Source organism: Doryrhamphus excisus, chromosome 15, assembly GCF_030265055.1.
Source record: "Doryrhamphus excisus isolate RoL2022-K1 chromosome 15, RoL_Dexc_1.0, whole genome shotgun sequence".
Lineage (NCBI taxonomy): Eukaryota > Metazoa > Chordata > Actinopteri > Syngnathiformes > Syngnathidae > Doryrhamphus > Doryrhamphus excisus.
Window position 1 is genome coordinate 6,385,387 of NC_080480.1, and position 10,978 is coordinate 6,396,364.

Below are 10,978 nucleotides of genomic sequence, written 5' to 3' on the forward strand. Positions count from 1 at the left end.
TTTGTAGGTGACAAAGCACATGTATGTCCAAAAGTGTTTGTTGTTTTGCTCACCCGGTGGAGAAAAACATACCAGCTGATGTATCCGCTTTCCGGGGAGCAGCGTTACGTCATCACGTGACATCTTGCGTCATCACGTTTGGCTTTAAAAAGAACTTGGGGTGTTCCTTCAGCGGGAAGAGTGAAGACAGTTGAATGCTAGCAAGTGGAAGCAACAACACACAGCCTGGTAAGTCTTTCATTGATTTTGACCTTCAAGTCATGACATACATTCATACATACTGTACATACATATATACACACTGCATACATTTATACATGCTATACACATCCTTACATATATTCACACTTTACATACGCTGTGCATACATGTACACACATACATACATTCATACATGCTGTATATATACACTACATACACACTGCATACATTCATACATGTACACACATGCTGTACATACATACACGCTGTACATACATCCATGCATGCTGTACATATACACGTACATACATTCATACATACACACACACACACGCTGTACATACATTCATACATGCTTTACATACATAGACAGACACATTCATACATACATACTGTATATACATATGCTATACAGACACACATGCTGTACATATATTCATACAAACTACATACATTCATATATGATTTTCATACATCCATGCACATACATTCATACATGGAGTACATACACTGTACATACATTCATACATGCTTTTCATACATACATGCACATACATTCATACATACATACTGTACATGCGTTCATACATACCACCCAGTTCTCACATAGTACTCACCCAGTATGCCAGTGGTACTCACCTGGTACTCCTGTCATACTCACCCAGTGCTCATGTAGTACCCAGTTAGTAGTCAAACAATTGCCGATGTGTATATCCATACATGGCTTGGCCAGCGAGAAGCGGGTTCCCAACCACACCAATGGGGAGATCCTACGGACGGGCACACCCACACAACCTCCTTATTGGACCGGACCAGATCTGCTCGTTGGGAAGAAGAATGATGCAGAAGGATGAGCAATACACATTCATACATACAGTACATACGCTGTACATACACGCTGTACATACACACATACTGTACATACACTCAAACACACTGTGCATACATGCTGTACGTACATACATACATACATACCATACACACTGTACATACTTTCACACATACTGTACCTACATACACGCTGTACATACATTCCAGTACACCCTGGACTGATGGCCAGCCAATCACAGGGCACATATAGACAAACAACCATTCACACTCACATTCATAGCTATGGACAATTTGGAGTCGCCAATTAACCTAGCATGTTTTTGGAATGTGGGAGGAAGTCAGAGTACTCGGAGAAAACAAAACCCTCACACACAGGGAGAACATGCAAACTCCACACAGAGATGTCCGGGCCTCCTAGCCATGTGGCCTGCACACTAACTCCTATAAACGTTTCAATCATTTCAAGGACATTTGAGTGTGCTAGAGTGCTACGGAGTCCTACCTGCCCACCCTCTGGCATCACACGCTTCTCTGTCCCACTCCAGGCCCCAACTCCATGCACACCCACAATCTCTGTAAACATCTTGATGGCTTCTTCATCGCTGGAAGGCTGCTTCTTCTTAGTTAGCTGCCATCACCTGCTACCTTCCAGGTAGACACACACACACTTCCTGTGGACACCTAGTACTCACATAGCACTCCTGTAGTACTCACCCAGTGCTCACACAGTACTAACCCAGTACGCCTGTGGTACTCACCTTGTACTCCTGCAGTACTCATGTAGTACCCAGCCAGTAGTCAAACAATTGCTGATGTGTATATCCATACATGGCTTGGCCAGCGAGAAGCAGGCTCCCAACCACACCAATGGGGAGATCCTACGGACGTGCACACCCACACAAGCTCCTCATTGGACCGGACTTGAGCTGCTCGTCAGGAAGAAGAATGATGCAGAAGGATGAGCAACAGGTACCACGCTTCCATCTTGCAAACTTTACACACCTTAGCTTACCTTCTTCCAGTCGATTGCTTGCTGATTGATTGGCTACTCATACACGCCTCCTTCAGAAATACACACCTCATTTACATAGACACGCCTATGTCACGCTACTAAATAAACCTTATTTACATAGTAGACACACCCATATGTTACTGAATAAAGCTTATTTACAAAGACACATCCATATGCTACTAAATAAACCTTATTTACATACTAGACACACCCATATGCTAATAAATAAACCTCGGATTGTTTTTTCCATCAATGGAATGACTTCCACCTTTGCATCTTCCCATACCATTCGACTAGTACTAACACTAGTTAAACAAGTAGTAGTAGCAGTAAAGTAAGTGGTGCTTTACTAGTAGCAATGTAAAAGTAGTAAAAAAAGTTAAAAAAACGAATTATAGTAAAAGTACTAAAAGTAGTAGCAGTGGTCATTTTAAAACTGGTACTAGTAAGTAAAGTCGTAGTAAGGGTAAAAGAAGTGGTGGTAGTACAAGTTACAAAAGTAATAGTATTACCAGTAGTAGTAGTAAAAGTAGCAGCAGCAGTAAAAGTAAAGTTTTAATATAAAAAGTAAAAAAATGAGGAGTAGTAAAAGAAAAAGTCGTAGTAGTAGTTGTAGTAAACCCCCAGTTGCTGGTAACATGCTATGAATGTATAAATATGTAGTGATAAAGGGGTAAAAGGGTATGGGTAACGGGTAAAGGGGTTAGTTGTGTGTGTATAAATATGTAGTGATAAACGAGCAAAGGGGTTAATTGTGTATGTATAAATATGTAGTGATAAACGGGTAAAGGGGTTAGTTGTGCATATATAAATATGTAGTGATAAACGGGTAAAGCGGTTAGTTGTGTGTGTATAAATACTATGTAGTGATAAACGAGTAAAGGCGTTGGTTGTGTGTGTATAAATACTATGTAGTGATAAACGGTTAAAGGGGTTAGTTGTGTGTGTATAAATATGTAGTGATAAACGGGTAAAGGGGTTAGTTGTGTATATATAAATATGTAGTGATAAACGGGTAAAGGGGTTAGTTGTGTATATATAAATATGTAGTGATAAACGGGTAAAGGGGTTATAGTTGTGTGTGTATAAATACTATGTCGTGATAAACGGGTAAAGGGGTTAGTTGTGACAAACAGCTGTGTTCCACAGCTGTTGACACACAGGTTGGTGTGTGTTTGTATGCACACGGAAGATCTACATGGTCGCTTCCAGTGCTGACAGACAGGCTTGTTTTGAAACTTGAGTGGTCTTGATGGCGTCCTGACGCACACACACGTGTTCACATACACACCAGCCAGCCAGCCAGCCAGCCAGCCAGCAAGTGTTGCAACCTCCTGTTTACTGCCAGAGCCACACAAAGCAAAGCATACAAACAAACTTGATGTCTTGTCAACTATGAAAGCACAGTAGATGTTAGCAGGGCTTGTATCATTTTGTAGTATTTTGACCTCATTCAAGATTTTTCCGAACATAATTCTCCAACACTGTTGTTTCTCATAGCACTATATATATATCTATCTATCTATATATATATATATATATATATATATATATATATATATATTTCAGCACTATGCCACTAAATTATTTTTCCTCTTTTTCCCCCATTTTCCATTTTTTTCCTTCATTTTCCGGATGACTTTTTTCTTGTTTTTGGTTGAATATTGTTATTATTGCCATAATCATTTGACTTGATGCCCATAATAGTACAACTCAGTCAGTGTCCAAAAATGCCAACTTTTGTCATATTACAACTTTTCAACATGTTTTAATTGGCATGCTTTATTCTCATAAAATGATTATTTTTACCCTTTTTAACTTTATTCCTGTAAGATTGTTGCCGGTTTGTCCACGTTTGTTTTGTGAGTTTTCTTGGTAAGGGAATATTTTTGGAATGTGGCAGAGGCCAATAAAAACAGCAAATGGCCCCCAGGCAACACTTGCCCCCCCCCCTGTCTTTAACCCTTGTTGATAGTGCTTGGCTTGTCCCACATTCAATGATGTTCTTCCTCCACGGAAATGTTCCTCATGGAATTGGATGACAGGATGTCGTTTGCAAGCGTGGTGAAATTGAGAGCAGTTCAAGGACATGGTACATTACAGGAATCTTCATAAGCCATGAAGCTGAAGAGTCCAGATATTGAGCGGTTGATCGGAGATGATTGGTGTGTATCTCAGGTCCAGGTCCATCCAGGTGAAAGGTGTGTAGAGGTGAGACAGGTTTCTGCTGCTTTGAAGGTCCATTGAGCAAGGTGGCCCCCATCGTCCTTACAGACGGGGTCTAGATGTTCCTGCCAGTCAGCTGCTGGGGGGGGAAGGGGGCTTTGGGTTCAGGTTAAGGTTAGTGTTACTCTAAACCCGAGCGGCTAAATATTTCTAGTCCAAGCTTGGGAAAGGTTTCATCATGTTGCTGTTTGACATCGAAACCAGAATAGACTCCAGACTGTCCAACCGGGTGCTTGGAGGTGCGTCGTAGCAAAGTAGGTAGGAATCTTGGTGGGGGTAAGGAGGTGGGAGCTGGATGCTTGCTTGCAGATGCAAGCTGTGATGAACATGCTGTCGCACGCCACTAGCTTGCTTGGTTTAGACGGACAGGCGTGTGGGGCGCATCCTTGCTGCTAACATTTTAAGAGATCGTCCACAGCTGACAGAGAGCGGGAACCGCCAATCAGTAAGAATCGTGAGTAGTCATGTACAATAATATGTACATTTGCTTTTCACATGGGAATCCAATGGGGATTGCACTTTTGTCAGGTTTGTTGACAATGATACAATACAAATGTGTTTTGAAGTAAACATGCAGTTGTGTCCTGTGTTGGTCTGCCACTACCACTGCCACCATTATTACCACTGTCAATACCACAGCTAGTACCACTATTAGTATCACTGCCACTACTAGTACCACAGCTAGTACCATGTCCGCTACTGTCCCTATCTTACACAAGTCCACTTCTGTTATTCTCTCTGCCTAAACTACTTTTCCATGTACTTCCAATGTTCAGGCATCTTCCTCCTTTCAAGAGTCTCTGACGCTGTTGGAGGAAACATTTCCTTTCACGAAAGACCAGCAGGTGGCGCCACAGCCTCTTCAACTAAAGCCTTTTGGCTCTTTGACATGCTATTTTTTTATGCCATAGTTGTGCCATGTTGGTGATATCGGGGTAAACGTGGAGCAAGAACCACCAGCCACAGAGCTTTTGTTGTCCCCCACGATGCCCACCTGTAGCTCCTCCTTGGAAGTGGAACTGCAATGGCAGGATGTGCTGGCTGTGATCCAACCTGAGGTGATTGTCAGCTGATGTTCTTTGGCTTTCCCTGTTGAGCGCATGATTTGTTTTGGCCTGGTTTTTATGACGCAACTACCCAATTTATCTGTGCAGCAACCCACACAGTCGATAAGAGCTGATGATGAATTACACAAATGCCAGCATCCAGAAATAGTAGCATTTCTTGTAGAGGAGCAGGTTGAAGATCAAGTGGCACTTTTTTCATGGTTCACGCTTTTTCTAGCATCTCATCTTGGAAACCTGGAAGTCCACATTGGAATGCAGATAGAGTCCACTTCAATCCATTTCTCTGACCAGTTCATCAGACTGTGAAACACTGCTGTATTCAGCCCAGAGCCCAGGAGGCACCATTTCATTAGCTAGTTCTTCCAAAAGGTCTACTGAAAACAAAAATCAACTATGACCTCCAATACATTTCTCAATTGAAATATGAAGGCTTTACTTAGTCTCAATTTGTTATGATAAAAGCATTCATGCATTAGTATACGACCGTATATTCAATTCCAAATGTCCAATTCCTCTCCAGGATGACAGTGGTGAGTCTCAAGCGCTGCACCAAAGCCACAAGCATCCAGAAGAGGAGAATCTAAAGGAGACCAACCGGCAACTTAAACATGGTAATGACCATCAGTGGACTTTCTTCCCGTGCCTCATTTTTTAACCAGAATATTATTTGGAACAAGCATCCGCCATGCCAAAAACACACAAATATATATACTATTAATATATTACCCCTTAAAATAGATTATTGGTAAGAAGAAGTAAAAAAAATCCATGGTTATTTCCTTTTAGGTTTGGAATGGCCCCTTCTTCCACTCGCCTCAACGGCCGATCTTGAGGACAGTTTAGCGTTTGGAGCAGAAGAAATGTTTGGAATGTTCCCACTACAAACTCCCCCCACAGCTGGTGTGACGGAAGAAGCAGCTTCAGAAGGACTACATGCTATGAACAGTAATATCAGCACACATTTGCTCACGGAAGGTCTTCAAGAAAAATGGCAAAGTTCACCATCTTTGTTTTGCGGGGAATATGATGTTAACATTCCGGGTCACACTTCTAGCTTGGACGTTCTCTCTTCAAATGGCTTTCTTGGTGAGGACGAAGATGTCCTCCCGAGCCCATTAAGTGACATTTTTCAAGATGCTGCCATGCTGGATCAGATGACATTGCTGGACTTGGCCATGGAGGAGGCCTTCAGTCCTGAGATGGTGGGTGGACTAGAAGATACCTCCCTGGACCATGAAGCAGGTGACTTAGGGCACACTACAGCCATGGGGAAGGAGAGAGATGGCACAGCAAGAAAGCAACAGCGGGAAGGCAAGAATGAGCAAGGTAATTTACTGAAAATCACCTTTTCTCAACAATCTTCATAATGAATGACTTCCAGATGATACGCTATAAATCTGTCTTTGCTCGGCCCGAATTATGTTCATAACTCCACCAAATGGAGTGCAGTGGTAACTGATGTTGTGTTGTTGGGCGAATCTTAAGACAACCAAAAGAGGTTGCAAGTGCCAGAATATCTGATTTTAAAAAGTGACACTCAAGATGAAGAAGTTTGTCTTGTGGTTGCTGCTGTATCTTCTAGAAAAACTAGCATCACCGCATTAGCATTCAGAGGTTCCTAGAATATACCCCAAGCTTTTTTCTTTTTGTCTTCTTCCCAGACAATGAAGCAGACTCCGATTCTGGACTTTCTCTAGACTTCAGCCATGGTCCTCCTTCTCCATGTACATCAGAATCATCTTCCTCCTCCTCCTCGTCTTATTCTAGTGCTTCCAGTCTGAGAAGTCCATTCTGCGAGAACAAGGAAGAAGAGTTCTTGGCATCAGATATGGAAGTCGGGGTGACGATAAAGCAGGAGGAACTGGATGTGGAAGATATGGGAGTAATAGGGGAAGATAAACTCTTCCTTCCCATATCTTGGGGAAAAAAGTGTGTTTCATGGCTGGAGAAAATCATCCATGATCACTCGTACAACAAGAAGCCCTGGTCCATGACGTCCTCCACATTCATGTCCAGCATGATCATCAAACACACGAGGTCTCCACAAGATGGCAGTGACGACACGTCAAAGCGCTCCTATTTCAGACACCCGTGTGAAACAAGGATTAGGAATCGGGACGAGAAGCGCACACAAACTCAAAAGTTACCTTTCTCAAACGAGCTCATTGTTAATTTACCAGTGGAGGAGTTCAAGGAGCTTTTGGAAAATTACAGACTGAGCAGAGAGCAGCTTACCCTTGTCAAGGACATCAGACGGCGTGGAAAGAACAAGATAGCTGCCCAGAACTGCCGGAAGAGGAAACTGGATACATTGCATGGTCTAGAGGAAGAGGTGTCACGATTGAGGCGGCATCGATTAAGGTTGCGCAGGGAAAATCAAGAAGCCCTGAGGAAGCTCCAGGAAAGGAAGCGTCGCCTCTGCATCTTGTACCACACAGTCTTCTCCAGACTGAAGGACGAGGAGGGAAGGCCCCTTAATGCTACACGGCATGTGCTTCAATTCCAGCCAAACGGCATTGGTGTAGCAACGCGACAACAAGAGGCGGGGCTGCCAACGTCCAGTAACACAACCGGCAAAAAACTAAGAAACACAAAGAAATTAAAACATCAAATAATGTGAAACGTTCCAGGTCATTTACCCTGACAAGAGATCAGTTGGACTCACAATTGTTTACTGAAGGAATTGTCTGGGAGATGTACAGCGCTGGACCTCCGCTCATCAAGCAGAAAGAATTCCATCATGTAGCACACAACACACGCAAGTGAGTGCTGCAGCAGAACTCTACCCCGCCTCTCCCCACTGGGACACAGAATGACTGACAGGAGGCTTCACACACTCAGTTCATTCAGCTTTAGAAGCCGCACGCCCAAGGCGGTGAGACACATTCACAGACTGAACTCAGAGATGCACATGTCAATATATCCAGGCAGGACTAAGGCTAGCTATTAGCATTGTTAGCATTTCCGCTTTGTTGCCCTGGTTTAAAAAAATAATAAAATAAAAAAAAGTGGGTGTAATACTGTCGACCCAAAGGTTAGCAACACCTTGCAGGCCCATTTAATATGTCCGTTAGGATTTTTCCTACTCGTGTTATCCATACTTCTGGGTGTGTCTACTATATGCAAAACATGACACCAACATATGCATCGTTAGGAAAATTAAAAACTTTATTGCTGAAAACCTTTCAGTACATGCAACACAACAGATTCATTGACGGCAGAAAAGCTTTGCGACGAGACAAAATCAGTCAGGATGGACTACTGAGACGTAATACTGATGTACAAAGACTTTAAAAAATTAACAAAAAAGTGAAAGTAATCAATTCAGTGTGGAGTCCAAATGCGGGAACTTTTAAAAACGCCCTCAGTGGTTGATAACGCAGGTCTAGACATTCCTGCAAGTCCATGCTGCACTTGCACTACTGCTAGCCTTCATATGCTTTTATACTTGTCCACTTTCCTTGACTTATTGCATGTATGGTATGTACACTGTGAAAACTACTACAAAGACACGGGTGCGCTACAACCCCCGCTCCTCACCCAAATGACATTTTCAATGGAATACGGTATGTTTGAGTCAGCTTCAACCGCAGGTGTCAGAGAAAGTCTATCAAGCAGCAAAGCAAAGCAGTGATATGCAAACACTTGCATGCATTCATTTTCATATCAAGTACAGTGGAACCTGTTTATCTCGACACACCGTGCACTGGCTGCGGATGTCGACTCAACAAAACCAACCATTGATGGCTCATTTACTTGTGGCTTTCACCAGAGACAAAAAGGGAATGTGCCATAAAGCACATTGTTGATGTTAGGGCCTCCTTTTTACATCCACATTCTTTACTTCTATCAGCAGTGGGAATGCAGCTTAATATTAAAACGGAAGCAATGGCAATGCTAGCCCTGTAAAGGGTCAGCCCACCAACCAAGATGTTAGGAGGTCCAAACTTTCTCTGACGTGGAACTGAGGCCTTGTCCACACGGAAACGTTAGATTTTTTGGTGGGTCTACACTGTGTAGATTAGTAAATAGTTGCATCCAGACAGGAAGTGATCGCTGGGGGAAGGCACACCCACGCATGGCACAGTAGACAGACACAGATGGATTCACCTGAAACACCGACCCATAGAAGAAGAAAGCACGCATGTTCCTAATTCCATTGTCTTCTGCTTTTCAAGCCTCAGTTAGACTTAGGACCTAGTCAAATTACTTCTGCAAGTGGTTTGGGAGCATAAGCAACAAAATATCAGAATGTGGACAGTGGTGAGTCATGCCAGTCCAAATATTCTGATATGTTGGCTTGTCAAAACTCACGTCTTCATAAAGCAGCAGATTGCAGATACGGAAACAACACGCCAGGGTTTTCATACGTTCCCACTCACAGATACCATTTCACCTGAAAGTCTGAAACCATCAATTACTGTGCCGTTTTGACCCAAAAACATTTCCGTGTGGATAGCCCCTGAGCTCTTCCTCATAGGCCTGCTTTGGAGGCGGATCCAAGCCCAGGAAACTTCCCTTTAACTGTTTGGTGGTATATTGGCCCCATCTGATTCCATCCCGTTCAGGACAGATGATTCATAAATGTGTGTGTGAGAAATTCATTTAAAAAAACTGGGTGCTATTGTCTTGGTATGTGTTCTCTCTCCTTTTGCAGGAAAGTACAAGAGTGGAACATGGTCCCCTATGTAAAGCCTAGGTCGCATCCAGTCATATGCGTTCCAACAGCCAGTCTACATCCAAGAAACGCACAGAGCGTGCCATGCTGATTTTTGAGTAATAGACTGATTAATACCGGCGGCTGTGGTTCATTTCTCATGATAAAAAAAAAAAACTACAGCAAATTGGGGAACACAATTTTTTTTTGTCTTGTCTGGTTGCGCAAGCGTCACAGTGACAGATGTTTATTAGAATCTTGTTTCTTCATGATGACATGAAAACATTGAAACATCTAAACAGAGCTGCTGTGTTCATTTTGTATCCATGCTTTTATTGTGAAGCTTAGCTTGCACTAAATAGGAAGTCCTGTGCGCAGGTTTTAATACCAACTTGACTGTAGGGACAGACCAGGAGTTAAGTTGGTCGATATAAGCGGGACCCACTGTAAACAAGCTCAAATTACCCAATTTTGAGTTGAACATTGCAAATTCAATTAGCTGTCCTTCAGAATTTTACTAAAACGATATACCTAGTCAATAAGCCAGGGGTTTCCAAAGTGGGGTCTTTGGGGCCTTTTTTTAAAGAAAAATTATTGGCCCTTGACATACTGTAAGGATGTATTAATGATACATCAGATATTACACAAATTTGCTTTGTCAGCTAGAAGACAAAAATCCCGGGCTCACACTGGGTCCGTCGCAGCAGCGGTCCTGATCCAAACATCCTACCGCAAAGTGCCACTCAAACTGGCTTTGGTATCGTCAGGGCAAAGACCAAACTGACACAATTTTGACTCCATACAATAAGTACAAAACATTTTTTTCATGTTTATTAATAAATTGACCAGGGTGATACTGCACCGGGTAAAAGAAGACTTGAACGGATTCTTCCCATCTTGCCGTATGGCTGATGGAGCAGTGCCACAGAGAGTGGGTGTGCATTTCAATCTTGTGGAATCCTTCCGGCAGCAGCGACGCATCCA

At 42.8% G+C, this 10,978-nt stretch overlaps 1 protein-coding gene across 4 annotated transcripts; it reads left to right on the forward strand.

Moving 5' to 3' along the window:
• The first annotated feature begins 34 nt into the window (after positions 1-34).
• Positions 35-10,229, forward strand: LOC131102666 (endoplasmic reticulum membrane sensor NFE2L1-like). 4 transcript variants are annotated; one of them, XM_058048115.1, is made up of 8 exons: positions 35-228; positions 935-1,684; positions 1,874-2,001; positions 5,047-5,115; positions 5,182-5,328; positions 5,858-5,948; positions 6,124-6,663; positions 6,999-10,229. In XM_058048115.1, exons 3-8 carry the CDS (start codon positions 1,900-1,902, stop codon positions 7,955-7,957), a joined length of 1,908 nt encoding a protein of 635 aa, XP_057904098.1. In that variant the 5' UTR covers positions 35-228; positions 935-1,684; positions 1,874-1,899; the 3' UTR covers positions 7,958-10,229. The 4 variants fall into 4 exon arrangements, with proteins under 4 accessions (XP_057904098.1, XP_057904097.1, XP_057904096.1 ...); XM_058048114.1 differs by having other exon boundaries at positions 1,578-1,684; XM_058048113.1 differs by lacking the exons at positions 35-228; positions 935-1,684 and having other exon boundaries at positions 1,792-2,001.
• The last annotated feature ends 749 nt before the right edge of the window (positions 10,230-10,978 follow it).